Source organism: Ornithorhynchus anatinus, chromosome 18 (genome assembly GCF_004115215.2).
Source record: "Ornithorhynchus anatinus isolate Pmale09 chromosome 18, mOrnAna1.pri.v4, whole genome shotgun sequence".
NCBI classification, from domain to species: domain Eukaryota; kingdom Metazoa; phylum Chordata; class Mammalia; order Monotremata; family Ornithorhynchidae; genus Ornithorhynchus; species Ornithorhynchus anatinus.
In genome coordinates this window covers 22,414,552-22,430,445 of record NC_041745.1, presented here as the reverse complement: position 1 = coordinate 22,430,445, position 15,894 = coordinate 22,414,552, and the positions used below count along the sequence as shown (strand labels likewise).

The window sequence follows — 15,894 nt, the reverse complement described above, 5'->3', positions numbered from 1 at the left end:
GTTTGAGGAGCATAATTCCCTCCCACTCCCATTGAACTGAGTCATCCCGAACGGATGAATGAGGCTCCTGTTCTTAAAGGTCAGCAGTCAAGGAATCTCCAGTGACCTTCCTCAAAATTAGTTCCAGCAACTGACAACTGTTACAGTCAGTAAGTTCCTCTAATGCCTATCCTGATTCTGTCTCATTCCAGTTTAAACATTTTATTCTAGTGATTTTATGTGAGAGTACAGAAAATAGCCATTTACCCCCATTCTTTAGAGGTTTGAAGATTTTTCAGCACAGTGATACATTCGATCTGATGATCCTATATAATAATGATGGTATTTGTTAGGCAGTTATTATGTGCCAGGCACTGTTCTAAGTGCTGAGTAGTTACAAGGTGATCAAGTTGGACACAGCCCCTTTCCCACATAGGTCTCAAAGTCTTAATCCCCATTTTAATGATAATAATAATAATGATGTTGGTATTTGTTAAATGCTTACTATGTGCTAAGCACTGTTCTAAGCATTGGGGTAGATACAGGGTAGTCAGTTTGTCCCACGTGAGGCTCACAGTCTTAATCCCCATTTAACAGATGAGGTAAATGAGGCACCGAGAAGTGAAATGACTTGCCGAAAGTCACACAGCTGACAGGTGGCGGAGCCGGAATTAGAACCCATGACTCCTGACTCTTAAGCCCATGATCTTTCCACTGAGACACACTGCTTTTCTACAGATGACATAACTGAGGCCCAGAGAAGTAAAGAGACTTGCCCAAGGTCAGACAGCAGACAAATGGCGGGGCTGGAATTAGAATCCATGCATGACCTTCTGACTCCCACGCCTGTGCTCTATCAGCTACACTATGCTGCTCTATCTACCCCAGCGCTTGCCACAGTGTTTGGTAAATAGCAAGCACTTTAACGAAGACCACAATTATTATTAACGCTCAGCCTTCACTTCTAAAGGACAAATAATCTGAGCTCCTCTCAACTTTCCTCTTTGCCCCTTGGTTCAGCGAGTCAGAAAACAGGGTGGCAGGTCTTCTAGTTCAGTCCCCTGCCTCCAAGCAACACACCCAGGTGCTGGACTTCTCTCCTTCTTGCAGCTCAGCCTTACAAATAACTCCCACCCTTTGCAGGACTCATTCTGTCTCTCTCATTTATTCTTTACTTACCATGCAAGCCTCTCTTGCTGGAGAATTTCTGAGGGTGTGAGGCTTCTGAATGTACTTGTGTTTCTTTAGCTGAGTTCCCCAAGGAGAAGTGGAGAGAGAAATGGCAATCTGTAAACGGGGGTGGAGCCCATGCTAAACTTGCAAATCAAATGTTAACAGCCTAATGCTTTTTGACACCTCATTGGGAGAGTGTCATTTAAAAACAATCTCTCTCTTGTTTAGCTTGTGATCCACTGTGTCCTCCTCATCTTTGTTGTTGAGCTTATCTTTCCATATTCATTTATTTTACTCCTTTCCCCATGGGAAGACAGTAGAGACTCTGTACTTAGAACAAATACAGCCAAAGCTGTTTCCACTGAAGATGTATGTTTAGTGTCTCCGAGGCCAGAGTAATTTAATATCACTGATATTAAATAAGAATGGAGGAGTTGAAAGACAATGGAAACCATGTCCTGGCTTTTCACCTTTGGGAATTGAATCCCGAACCCTCAACAGTGCTCAAAATGAAATGGGTTTGGTGGTGTTGCCCGGGGGTCTGACTGGAAATTTCTTCCCCTTATTGCTTTCAATAAGTGGTAGGTGATCAGAATAATCACTAGCAAGTCCTCACTCATTTTAGCTTCAATCTAAGTTTGTGCTGAAGACTTTGATCACTGCCATGAAACTAAAAGCAATGCAGATCAGGATCAAAATAATGAGAGGACAGTTGCTAGGATTCACCCAGGAAAAAAAATAACAAGGTTCCTAATTTCCAGTTGACACAAATATTATATCTTGCAGAAGAAGCTGTCTACAAACATAACTAGTACAGCAGGACACTCAAACAGCTGCTGTAAGGAGGGGTGGGGGACCCCGTACAAAGCTAGAATAAGGAATAAACACTCTAAAGAGGTGGCAAGGTCAAAGCTGGTGGATTTCTGGGAAATTACTGTAGCAGACACACAAACCTGGTAGACAGAAATCGAGAGAGGGGATGCCCTCCTAAAGCAAAGGCTGCATGAAGATGGGAACATTAGAAAGCAGAGATACAGAGACTGGCCCAGTGTGAAGCAAGCAGTAATGATTTATCTTTATAGACTTTTTTCAACCGCATTAGTACATGTGGATAAGGTCTGACCATCAGATGTGTGCCATCTGTGCATACAAAGAGCAGCTCTGCTTCCAATCGGGAAGCCAATCAGTCAGTCAATCATATTTATTTAGCGCTTACTGTGTACAGAGTACTCAACTAAGCACTTGGGAGGAGCAACGTGGTTTAGTGGAAAGAGCACAGTCTTGGGAGTCAGAGGTTGTGGGTTCTAATCCTGACTCATCTGTAAAAATGGGGATTAAGACTATGAGACCCCTGTGGGACAACCTGAATACCTGGTATCTACACCAGTGCTTGGCACATAGGTATGCACTTAACAGATACCATTGTTATTGTTATTATGATCATTATTATTGCAAGCTAACACTAGACACTTTCCCTGTCCACAATCAATAGTATTTATTGAGCATCTATCCCTATCTAGAACAAAGGATATGCTTTATGGTTCTAGCACTTACCTTGAGACTCTTAACTTCCTCTCCAGACTGTAAACTCCTTTAGGGAGGGAACATGTCTACCAACACTGTTGTATTGTACTCTCCCAAGTGCTTAATTTGGTCCTCTGCGCATGGTAAGCACTCAATAAATATGATTGAATGATTGTTCGATTGACTATGAGTCTACTAATGCAACAAGGATTAGGCCTTACTTGTAAACAATGAGGGAAGATGTGCTAACCTCATATTGGCCTTTTCTGCCATATTTGCATGCATAGATAGGACCTCAGGGTCCATATCATCATCTTCAAATACAAATATTTACTCATTCATCTATGCACAATTTGGAATTTGTTAAGCACTTGCTATTTACCAAATACAATAGTAAGTGTTAAAAGTAGATATACTACAAGCAGATCTGACTCTGTCCCACATGGGGCTCTCTCACCCTCTAAGAGAGAAAACAGGCATTTAATCCCCATTTTGCAGGTGAGGAAACTGAGGTTCAATCAATCAATCGTATTTATTGAGTGCTTACTAGGTGCAAAACACAGTACTAAGAGCTTGGGAGAGTACAAGAGAATTAGCAGAAACATTTCCTACCCATAACAACTTTACAGAGAAGTTAAGTGACTTGCCCAAGGTTCCGCAGCAGGCAAATGGCAGAGCTGAGATTAGAACCCAGTTACTCTGACTCCCAGTCCCAGGCACTATTAGGTCACCTGATACCTTCCTTTGTAACAAAGAGTTGGTGTTTAGGGAGGATTATAACCTATACTAAAGTGTAGGTTCCCCTTAACATCTGGTTGTCATTACACGGATTTTCTTTTCATTTCATGGCCTTGACAGCAGTATGCTAGAAATGATCACCATTAGAAAACCTGAACAGGAAGAAAAATGAATGGCCCAGAAAGTAATGAAAATAGTCTGAATCTCAAAAGGCAGCTTTATTTTTCATATTTTTATAAAATGGTCTAACTTGCAGAGAAATGAAGATTTCATTGAAAATAGTTCTGTGGTGAAGCGAGATGCATTGCAGTAAAATGATAGTAACCTTCTGCACCCAGCCAAGTTCTCTGCAGCCTCCCACCCAATTACGGCTTTTGTTTTCTGCCAACATAAAACAGATTAGAGAGTTATTTCACTTTTCAGGGTATAATCCAGTTTCCCTAATCATTTCTGTGCTGGAATATAATTCAGCCCCTCTTTTCCTTGATAATCCACAGGTTAACCACATCTGAGATATTATTTGGGAGATTTGGAAGATCTGACTTTTGTTTCATAAAGTCTCCACTAGCATATTTCTATTAAGTAGGTAAAGGTCTTAGAAGTGAAGATTATGAACAATCCTTTAACGTATATGTTCCTGGCCTTAGTTCAATCCAAAACCCACTTCTATTTGAGGGCTTCCCAACAAGAGAAAACTTTAAGGTGAGATAAGTAAGTCCTGTGATCAGATGGAGTCAGGGCCCACCATCTTGACACTCACTGGGTATACCTGCAGTCTGAGCTGGTCACACATTTTCACCCAAATGGTATATAATGTTCAGATTGATTCAACCACCGGGATGGTCACAACATAAATAATTTTCACTTGATACAGCCACACAGAGTGAAATAATTTAAACACAAGGTCAGCAGAAAATAAAATCCGGCCTTTAGATGCTAAATCCAAAATCACCACACCTGATAACCCTTAGAAACTATTCAGGGGCTTTGGGTTAAGCCTACACAGAGATAACTGTGATTTGAGTAGTAATTGTCCCCAAAGACATCGTGGAAAGGAATCAGTAGGCTGGTGGTTATTTAGAATAAATTTCCACATGATGCACTCTAGGGAAGAGAGGCCCAGCTCTCTAGGGAAGAGATTAGTCCCTATAGGACTATAGGAAGGATGAGAGAAACAGAATTGAACTTCTTGACTCCCTTAACAGGAACCTCACACATCTTGAAATCTCAACTCTGTCCAACTGAGGGGGCTCTTTCCCAGGCTTTCCCAGGCTTCTCCTTTTATTTCATCCTTTGTCTTTTGGATTCTTATCTTCTGTGAGATAGCTCTTTGTATCGCTGAGGAGAGAGACTGTGTGAGTTTGTGTGTGTGTGCACGCGCGTCCGTATGGGTGTATTCTTTGGGAGGGTCTTTTGGGAGTGTCTTTTGGGAGTGCTTAGTCTCCTAAATCTCTGCTTCTAGACTGTGAGCCTGTTGTTGGTTAGGGATTGTCTCTCTGTTGCCGAATTGTACTTTCCAAGCTCTGCACACAGTAAGCGCTCAATAAAAGCGATTGAATGAATGAATGTTTCTACAAAACTGCCTTCCCTCCCCAAGTAGTTTTATCTTTTCTGCTCTTTCACATTCTCCATTCCAGTTCCATCACCCGTGAATCCAAACTCTCCCACCTTGTCTGTCCGTCTCCTGTTCTCTTCTCACTTTCTCATACTCAAACTAATTCTCTTACCTGCAATCACAAACACACATACTGGCCATATCACTTCAGTTCAAACAGGGAAGATACTAGTTTGCACACATTCTCCTTTCCTCTTAGTGGCAGATGGAGAGGGAGGTAAGGGTTAGAGGTAAGTGTCCTTCTGCATTCTGGGGCAACCAGACAAATTTTAGAATACTGCAGTCCTACCCTGACCCTGAACATGGTGGTCCTAGCACTTGAAATGAGCAGGAGTAGCCAGGGATTGGTCTGAGACTATCTGGTCTGTTTAATGAGGTTAGTCCCAATTCTGGAGTCTTTGTAGACTTTTCTAAAATGCCTGCGGCAATCTATCAATATCCCCGGTTATCCTAGCTAAACTGGGATGTATGGTCACCTTTCTGAGCCCATCCTCCCCCTGCTCCCATGAGGCTCTCATTTTATGTTTCATTTATGCTCTTTAGTTGTGCTAATTACAAATTGACTTTCTAAAAAGGAATCTAAGATAAATGTTTTTAAATTAGCCCCCGGTTTTCACATCAAGATTGAAATAGAACAGATTTGAATCATCTATAAAAAGAAAAGCATCCAAAACCCTTAATCAGGGCTTAAGACAAAGCCCCTGTATAGACACTTAACAAGCCCAGAAACCTCTCATCCACAGATACAGGCTACATCTTCAACCACTGAGAGAGATGTCCTGAAGAACTCTTGCAGCCTGGAAGGACAGGGAAATCATATACAGGACCTGCATTCTCAATTTCAGCCCTCCTGTGTCAGCCTCTGAGTCACAGAACATCTGGCCTCTTTGCAAGGTCTCCCAAAGTCTAGCCCCCTTCGATGACCAACCAAAATGGTGAAAGGATCTGAGTTATGTTTCCCGCTTTCCATTGGAAATCCTCTTGATTTGTATAGTGAAGTTTTAGGAGCAGCATCTCCAGTGGGTAGTTCAATCAGTTTTCTGCAGGCAACTTCAGGACTTCTGTACAATAACATCCCAACTGATATGACACAGAGCAGGGCAAGGAGTCCTGGAATTTGTCTTTTTCATTCAAAGCAGTATCCTCTGCTTGGCCCTCAATTTTTTTTTTCCCCACAAAGATGACCTTCTTACCCAGAGAAAACTAGTATTTATTTCTGTACCGGACTCGTTTCTGGTGTTGAAAATACCAATATCTCTTCTCTTCCATGAAAGATTGGAGAGCCTGGTTGATTTTTATGGCCATGCTTTAAATTTTGGATACGGGTATGATATTAACAACATGGATAGCCTCTCTGGTCTGCCTCTGCATAGTAATGTATGTACCATCGATTGTGGAAGGAATGAGTGACTTTTCCCTCTAATTACTTACACGTACTCATAAATGTGTTGTTGATGTTAAGTAATACCAACTGTCTTCCTGCCTCAAAGTCTGGAGAAGGCATGTGCCATTTGTAATAATGAGAAGCTTGAAAAAATAAATCAAATTTTTTTAAAAAATGCCTGCCCTTGGTATTTGGAATATTATTTTGCTCCTAACCAATTTTGAGAACAGATTTGGGGAGCTTTAAAGGAAAGGTAATGCCCTAACAGCTCCATTTGATATTATACTTGGTTAGGCAGGGTTTCTGGAGGGCAGCCATGCCATTTTGGAAGAGTATTTGCCTAGGTTTGTTTGATGTTGGAACCAAAGTGGGACTTGAATTTTGGGGTTTGATGAAATGGTCATTCGTCTGGCATTTCAAGGATTTTCTTTGCAAGTATTGGAAAAACAACAGCTAATCAGTGCAGAGACATGAGGTTTGCACTCATCCATCTTACTGCATGGAAAGTTCATCCATTTATGTGCCATCCATCATCTTTAGTGAAGTAAAGATGCCATAAAGAGATTAGCACCTTCTGGAAAAGGTCAAGCCCCTTTAAATATGGGAGTTCCTCTTAAGAGTGCAGTCATTTGTTAGCTTCAGGAATTAAATTCAAAGGTGAATTTAGGAAATCAGAGTTTTCAAGCCTTACCAAACCTTGTTGGAAATGACCACAAACACCCTGTGGTCCCCATTCCAACCACAAGCAACGTGGGTTCATTTGCAGGATGATTGCGGCTCAGATCTTTGAAACACATGTGCACACATGCTTGTACACAAGCACACACAGACACACAGACACAAAAGGTACTAATAAAGCTCTATATTGATAACATCATCTTTCAAAATCACAGAAGTTATGTTTGTCTGCACCATAATCTTTCATCAGATTTACAGGAACTAAAGCATCTTACACATACATGATGTAAAATCTTGGAGGAAAAACAAAGGAAAAAAAACAAACCACTAGCACTTTTTCATGGGAACAGAAAGGTCAGGAGTGAGTGGGGGCAGATATTAGAGTAAAAATATTCAGTTGTTGTAGGGTAGGGACAAGAAGGCTTTGTACCTGCCAAGATGGTTGTGCTTTTTCAAGCTTTCCATCCAAGCAGCACAACACAATCCTTCTGCAACGTCAAATGAAACAGCACTTGGATTTGAATCGACATACTGTTGAAAGTTGGAATCGATGTGGTCCAAGCCCCCCTTTAATAACAATGGTTAGGCTTCCCTCCCCCCAACCCAGACCAGGGTCCAGGGTAGCACGGGGACAGGGGAGGGGAGGATGGAGAGTAGGGGGGTGTATTACTGCTCCATTCTGCCCAACTCAAAGATTTTTCAGCATTGTGAGATATCTTTGCCCCTGCTCTAAGTAGTGGAACTATTTCTAAAAGTGCTAGTCACTGCGAAGGTAGTGAATGAAATCACCATTGGCTTAAAGCAACAACCCCAAAAGATCAATCTGAGACTAAACTGGGCCTCCCAACCAAAAACCCTACGGAAATCAGATCGACATTCTTCCAGACTTATAATAGCCTGGATGAACTTCATTTGCATAAAGCATGTCATGATCTCATGTTTTAATTAATATAAAGCAGGATGAGGATTCAGAAGGACAGGAACAGTAACCCTTCACATCTCAAAACAGTTCTCCCTTCATCTGACTTTGAAAAATAATCTGCAAAATATTTCTCTTGAAAGAGCCTCCATTTAAAAATAAAATTATGGATTAATTAGTATTCTCCATAGGAAAAAAAAGAAACAAACTTGGCTTGAGCATGCCTTGTGGGGCTGTGTGAATGCTGCGTTACAAAAATCTGCTCCTGCCTCTTGGGGCCGATGGTATTGGCATCTGTTTTTTCGCCTTGAAATTTGTAATTCTCACTTAAAAGCAGCCATTAGTCTGTTGGTGAAAACCCCAGATTAGGAAAGAGTTCTAGAAATATACAAGGGTGGATCATCTTTACAAAATTTGCAGTTGGTAACATTTTATTAAAATGATACACTCGCTAAGCTTTTAGAAGACGCACCACCTAATGTTCTCCAAACATCACAGCCTAAATTTCATTGACAGAACTGAGGTTGGCGAAGAGAGCATTCAGTCAGTTTGCCACAGAGGGAAAAATCCAAAATACAGGGAAAGCAAGCATTTATAGAAGGGCAGTCAATGATTGAACAGCTATTTGGCTCTGGGTTAACAAATGATTCTTCATAGTAATCATTTCCATGTCAGCAATAAGCAAACCTAGGATCGGTTCTGCTGTCATTTTCACTCCGCTGTCATCTTTTGGATTGTTGTTTACTTAGGATGTCTTCTGATGCAAGTGGTTACAATACAAGCATTCATAACCGAGGTAGGATTTTCTAGTGGTTCACTATAGTAACCAGAAGTGTGCTGTAATCACTCTCTGCCTAAGGTTGCTGCAGTATTACACCCAAGATTTTACTCTTGAAACACACACAGCTTTCACCACTGAAAATTGGGATTCTGCCTCAGTCCTCTCAACATTGCTTCATAGTGCAGAGAGCTCAGGTGTCTCTTTAAGCGTACAAGAGTCTGAAAAGGGGAAGATACTAATCATTTTGCAAAAATAAACCCTGAAGCAATGCCTTCTGTATCTGAGATTAGAAAAGAATTAGAGCCAGTGGCATCTGAGGGTCAGGTCTCCCTTAAATGCTTCCCTAATTTAGATACATCCCCAGCAAAGATGTCACTCTTAGTATACACCAAATTTCATGGCCTTTAAACAACTTGCAAGTGAGCCTTGCTTAAAAATCCCGAGAAATGCTGCTGGGGACCTGTTTGGTACTTGAACATTTCTCAGTGGAACAGCCACTTGCTTTAAAGATGTTAATTAACGAGCAATTTATTTCCGCCCTGCACCCCCTCCCTTCCTCCTCCCCTCCCCCCCGCAAAAAAAATTTACCATTTCAAGTGTCATGCTTTTTTTCTAATCTTCAGAAATGTGGTGTAACTCAGTGTCTAATAATCATATTGGGAAGCCATCTAATGACTTAATTTTTCAATTTTGTCTGGCTTCTTTGCTGTCAGTTCCATGTCAACACTGTATACGGAGGGAAAAGAGGTTAACTGTTGCATTGTGTATACAGGTAACAATCCACTTAGTGTACACCAGTCTGTAGAAACTGTAAATGCTATTTTATTTTCAACATTTTAGTTTACAAAAAAAAATTAGATGATCGGTACCTTTTTACACTTTCAGATTCCTGAATATTGACAGATCTTCAAAAGGAGTGTTGTGTTTATCATATGAAATTTAAGATTGACTGTCCTGAAGGGTTAAGACACGATAAAGCTAAAATATCAAGTCTTTGAGACAGATCCTCTTACAATTTCAGTCAAGGAGTGCATCAGAAATCATCAGAAAACACAATGAGATCCCATCACAACTGTCTATCTGCCCATTGTTTTTTGGCTGCACACCGCTTTAGATCCCACACTGACAATCAGACCTCACATTCCCTCGCGGGCTGCTGGTGACAAGAACAAGATCCGTATTCATTAATGATCACCAGGGCTCCTTCAATGTGGTTGGGTTTGTAATCAACATAATACTCCTGAGCCGACATTGTAGCCATTTGATGCATGGTCTGTTTCTGCTTCTGCTTCCTACGCTGCGTTACAAAGCACTGTCTAAGTTGCCTTAGGCTGGCCGGGAAACACTTCCAAGAGACATACAACACCAACACCACTATGAGAAAGGAAAAGATCAGTGCCATAGTCCCTGTTACCACCTTATGAATCTGCACCGCGTTCTCGGAGTTTTCCCCGGGCAGGGTGACGGGGATAGCGTCAGTGGTTCTGTCCCCTTCGATATCCTGCACATCATAGACGGGGGTGGCGGGACTGTAGCCGAACGCTTTCTCACTGTGGTTTGTCACCGCCGAGAGCAGATTCACACTCGTTGGGTCCGCTGCATCTTCGCAGAGGTGGAAAGCGTACACTGCGTCTAAAACATCCTCGCCCTGGGCATACTCGGGGCTGGCGCAGAGCAAGTTGCCGTCGTAGCGCCCTTTAAAGTGGCTCAGCCAAGAGGCCAAGGCGCACACGTTGCGGCCGCAATCCCAGACGTTTCCCGAGAGGGTGATGCTCGACAGGGACTTCCAGGAGTTTAGGATTCTGGGGTCAATGTAGGTGAGCCGATTGGAGTCCAGCTGGAGGGAGTCGAGGTGAGGTACGGTTTCGAAGACGTGCGGCTCGATGTACTCGATCTCGTTACCCGAGAGATCCATCTTTTCCAGCTGCCATACCCAGTCCAGGGAGTTGACCACAATGGTCACTTTATTCCTCCGCAGGGAGAGGGAGTGCAGGGAAATCAGGCGCGGAAAGTGAGCTAAATTCACCTTCACCAGATCGTTGTGCTCCAGGTGGAGCTCCGTCAGCTTAAACAAGCCGGCAAAAGAGTTTCGAGCCAGGCTCTTCAACTGATTGTATCCTATGTCCAGAAACTTCAGGCTGCGACAGTCCTGGAAGATTCTCACGGGCACAAACTTGAGAGCGTTGGACCGCATGTGTAAAGTCGTTAGCTTCCTCAGCCCGTGAAACAGGTCCGGTTCCAAAGCCTGCAGGTTATTATACGATAAATCCACACTGCGCAAGTTGGGCATGGGGCGGAACGTGGCGTTGAACAGTTGGGTGATTTTGTTGGAACTCAGAGTGAGTTCTTTAACTCTCCGCAGTTTTTGAAAGGCATTCCTCTCCACTGAGCAAATGTGATTGTGATCCAGATAGAGCCACGTGAGCTGCATTAACCCTGCGAACTGTCCATCGCGCAGCTCCGAGAGGCCGTTGTACCGCAGAGACAAGCCCATCATGCCGGACAGGTTATGAGGCATCTCTGTAAGATTCAGTGACTCACAGTACAAAAGCCTGCCCTCACACCGACAGAGCTGGGGGCAGCCAGTATTCGCAGCTGGAAGCATTTTAAACCAGACCCCCAGCGTCCACAATATCCACCCCGGGGGCTTCTTCAGCAACCAGTTTAAACAGAGACCAATAAGAAGGAAATCCATTAGCGAGAATCTTCCCAGGTCGGCTTGAGAATGTCCATTGAATTGTTTGTCAAATTCTACATCATATTTTATTCGGGAAAAAAAATTCAAAAAAATAAAAAAAGACACCCCCCCCCCCAAAGAAGAGCGAGCGAGCGAGCGAGCGAGAGAGAGAGAGAGAGACAGAAAGCACACCCACACGATTCACCTTTACAGCATGCAGAAGCTGTGCAGCATTTAAAGTTCACAGAAATGACAAGGTAAAAAGATAGTGATTTTGCTCATGTTAGAGGCTGCTGAAAAGAAAAGAAAAAAAAATCTTTCTTCATGAAAGAATTTAATTAAAAAGTGTCTTACCCACCCTTTTCCAGAGAGTGACAACCTCCATTCAGCTGCTTCCTTTGTGTTTGGACTAATTATATGCAGAGCTAAAAAAGACCCCTCTGTGCTACAAATGCGGTCCCTTTCAATTTTGTGCAGAGCTGGCCAGCTCACAATGTCTTACTTTGCTTCTGCTCAGAGAGCTGAAAGGGATGTCCAGCTAGCTTTGGAGCTGGCTTCTAGGACCTGCAAGTTTCAGAACTATGTGCATGAGCAGGGTCTTCTCTGTCCTTTTCTCTGCAGTTAATACTGTGACGTTGTGAAAAAAACTCCAAACTCTTTCCTAACGACTCCACAGGATTTGACAATCTGTTTAATGTCCATCATTTGAAACGACCATTGACCGGCACAACCTTTACTCCACAGAGACAGATTACAATTCATTCACTGACCGGCTAAGGATAGCTTTATTTCCCATTCTTTGTTCGCTGGGCTTGTTAGGTGATGCTCGGAGCCTAGCGGAAAGACAGCCAGAATCCTTTCCCTTCAGCCGAGCTGTGTGTTGCTCGAGTGTGCAGAGGCACCTAGAGCTCACTGAGTGTCGTAAGCTGCTTATGATTTGTACGTCTTCCCTGTGCATCTCAGACATGGGCAGATTGAAAAGGGGTGGGCAGAACACCAACATCGGAGCGAACCAGTAAAGTAATATATGTTTTTGATGAAATGGAAAATACTTTAAGCCTTTCTGTCCATTTTTCAAAAAAAAATATATATATCTATATATATAAATAAAAGGGGAGAGCCACTGAAAGGAGAAAAAGCAGCAGTTCAGACGTTTCTAAGACGGAAGCTCCAGAATTGTCTTTGCCCCCACCCCCTCTCTTCTGCTTGTTTGTTTAAGCTGTCTGAATTGATAAGGCACTGAGGGATCTGTTTGGAAATGAACATTTGCTTCCCGGTTTGGGAAAGGCAGTCTGGAAAGGGTGCAGAACGATGTCATGATTTGGGGGCTTTCGCTTTTAAAGGGCTCTGCTTTCTGGGAACCCTTTTCGGAACCGGTCCGGGCTCACCTTCTCCGAGCAGAGCTGATTTGGAAACCCGTCCGGGTCTTCCCAGCTCCCGACAGAGCTTGGCGAAGATGAATGTCTCTGTTCAAGTAAGCTTTAATTAAATGTCGTCCTTAACCAGTCTACATATTTTTACATGAACCGCATATATTTGTGTCCATGTTAGTCAGGCTAGGATGGAGTGCAGACGACTCTCTTGCGTTACAGCCTAAAGACGGTGCAGTCCTCAGATGTGCGTGGGGCTTCTTCTGCCCCCCAGTAAAGTCCCTCCAGTATCCCGAATCGTGCCACTGTTTGTTCCGAGGGAGAAAGGAGCCTTTGAGAGCTATTTTTCATTCATAATAATCCATGGGAGAGGGTGCTGACGGAGGAGTCTTTCGGGTCTTGGCTGACTTGGAGAAGATAGACATCGCTATTGACAGGGAAACGTTAGCCTTCGGTTTACATTGTTTAGCTGCGTCAATGGCTCCGGTGGGTCAGGACTGTCCCAGGCATTCCAGAAGGTGCTGGCTGAGCGTGAATTTTCAGTCAAGGTGCCTAGCAGGGAAGTAAGAGGGGTAATAGCAGAACGGGCTGCTTTCTTAACTCGCCACGGTTTCTGCTCTTGTATCAGCTTTGACTCTGGCTTTGGAGGCTGGTTCTTCGTCGGAGAGCCGTGCTGCTTTGTTGAGGATAGAGGTAGTGGCTATGAAAATGACCCAGAGCTCTGGCTAGATATTCTGACCCCCATCAAGTCAAGGGGTCCTTCGGTTGCAGGCAAGTGGTAGCTCCATGGGGAAGTGGAGGGAGATCACATAGGGAAATCACCTTCTAGAGGGTGGTTGTCCAGCTGCATTCCTCAAATGCTTGTCCAGCGAGATGTGTACGTGATGGATGGAATCTTTCTGTATCCCAAATTACTGAATTGAGAGTTGGATTGCATCACTGGGATCGGCACACACCTGGAATGTCCCGGGCAATCAAATGCAGCCTTGATAAAAGACTTTGCCATGACCCTCATTGTCTAGACGTACTAAATCAGGGATGCTTACCAAAATGTTGAATGTCTCCCTGAGCGTCGTCCTGCCCTTGAACTTCTGTGGAACCCTCAGCAGACACCCCATCTCAACCATGAACATGATGGCCAACTGCCCAGACAATTCTCCCTGTCCCAAATCATTCTTGTCCAACAAATGTATTTGTTGAGCACCTACTTTTTTGTGCCTCATGAGGGACCAGGGACTGTATCTAATCTGAATACCTTGTATAATGCTCAGTTTCAAAGCTTGACTCATGATAGGGACTTAATAATTACTATTATCATTATTATTATTATTAACATAGTCCCTGCCCCTTGAGGGGTTTATATTCCAGCCGCAGATGATCATTTAAAGGAAAAGAAGATGAGCCAGTCAGTTCAAGCAGTCAGAATAAGTAAGCCATTTTCCAGTGTGGGTCAGAGAAAGGCGGAGTTCATGCAGATCACATTGCAATTTAAAGGTACATTTTAACAATGAAGACCAAGAGACTCTCTCCATGAGTGCTTCTCATGGGTTCTACTGAAGGAGACAATTGGTTGAACACATTGTGTCAGGAAATCAATCAGTTGTATTTATTGAGTGTTTCCTGTAAGCAGAACATTGAACTAAGTACCTGGGAGAATACAAAACAAGAGAGTTGGTACCACAAAATAATTAATGGAATTTATATTTTCATCCTCTGATTCTTTCGATATGGCAAATGTTTCAAGTTACATCTCCACTTTTCAGAAAAAGAAATGAAGAGCTAGCCTTTTTCTGTAACAGTCTTCAGCGTGGCTGGCTGTTAAACTTTCCCCACAGACTGGATAACGAGTTTGCACGTTTCCTAAAGTTTGAAAGCCCTTGGCAGAGCTGTATAAATTAACAGATTTAAACGAGCTTTATTAAAATTTAGCTATTCTAAGTCATCTAAGTAGCAGAATTTCAATCTATATGCATTTAAAGCATACCCACACTGATTAAATCAATGCAAATTAGGTTAAATAAGAACAACATGAATCAAGTGTTTCAGCAAAATTGAGCTGAGAAACAACAAATTTTGAATCACAAGCCACAGGTTCATCCGCTTGCTATTCACACTTTCTAATTTGAGGTTCCTCAAAGTTGCCGAAGTTGTTGAAAGAGGAGGTCACCCAAAGTTGTCTTTTTTACCCTGCCTTCACCCCCAGGTGACTTCAGTGTTCTTTTCCTCTCTCTCAAGAAGATGCTTGTACTGTCTTTTCATTTGCTACTTTATTCAACTGTGTCTGGCTGTTGTGTTTTCTCTCAATATACTCACTCTCTCACATGGCAGCTGAAAAATGCTACTGGTTGGACTGTAAGCTCCTTGAGGTCAGGGGCTGTTTCAGCCAAGCAATCTGTCAGTGGTATTTCATGAGTGCTTACTGTGCACAGAACACTGTACTGAGTGCTCTGGAGAGTACAGTACAGTTGTCTTTTACTTCTGCTGCATTGTTCCAAGTGTTTAGTCCCTGTTTGTTTGCACACAGTAAGAACTCCACAACCTAGTGGAACATAGGCCTGGGTGGAAGAAGATCTGGGTTCTAATCTTGGCTCTGTCTCTTATCTGCTGTGTGAACTTGGGCAGGACTCTCTAATTCTCTGTACCTCAGTTATCTCATCTGTAAAGTGGAGATTAAGACTGTGAGCCTCAGGTAGAACCTGATTAGCTTGTATGAACTACTGTAGACTATAAGCTTCTTGTGAACAGGGATGGCAACTACCGGCACTTCATATATCGTTCTTTTCCATGTAATTAGTACACTGGTATGCACACAGTAAGCGCTCAACAACTGCCACTGATTGACTGATTGAATGAAAAGCTCAGCCAGAATGACAGTACTTCCTGGAAGGGCAGAGAAGGCTGAGGCTGTTCCTCTGCCCAGGTGATTCTACCACTAACCCAAGCTCAGTTCAGGATCATGCCTCCTTCAAGGGGCAGAATTAGGGCTTCAAGGAGCCCAGATAGGTTTCACCATTTCAAGGCAGACATGGCTCAGTGGAAAGAGCATGGACTTTGGA

General features: G+C 43.0%; 2 protein-coding genes across 6 annotated transcripts in view; one reads left to right on the top strand and one right to left on the bottom strand.

Moving 5' to 3' along the window:
• The window catches only part of CTNNA2 (catenin alpha 2), a 1,145,386-nt gene that overhangs the window by 792,564 nt on the left and 336,928 nt on the right, over nt 1-15,894 (top strand). The window contains exon 1 of one of the 5 annotated variants that reach the window (XM_029083153.2): nt 12,700-12,942. The exons of the other annotated variants lie outside the window; for them this stretch is intronic. Coding sequence (XP_028938986.1) covers nt 12,727-12,942 — 216 coding nt within the window. The 5' untranslated portion in view covers nt 12,700-12,726. Of the gene's footprint in view, nt 1-12,699; nt 12,943-15,894 lie in introns of those variants that run through there. 5 annotated transcript variants of the gene reach the window in all.
• On the bottom strand, nt 9,592-12,319 carry LRRTM1 (leucine rich repeat transmembrane neuronal 1). Its single transcript, XM_001514044.3, has one exon. It carries the CDS (start codon nt 11,484-11,486, stop codon nt 9,921-9,923), a length of 1,566 nt encoding a protein of 521 aa, XP_001514094.1. The 5' UTR covers nt 11,487-12,319; the 3' UTR covers nt 9,592-9,920.

Bases quoted from the DNA above. Each gene is read 5' to 3' on its own strand.
- LRRTM1 (XM_001514044.3), bottom strand. From the start codon at position 11,486: ATGGATTTCCTTCTTATTGGTCTCTGTTTAAACTGGTTGCTGAAGAAG.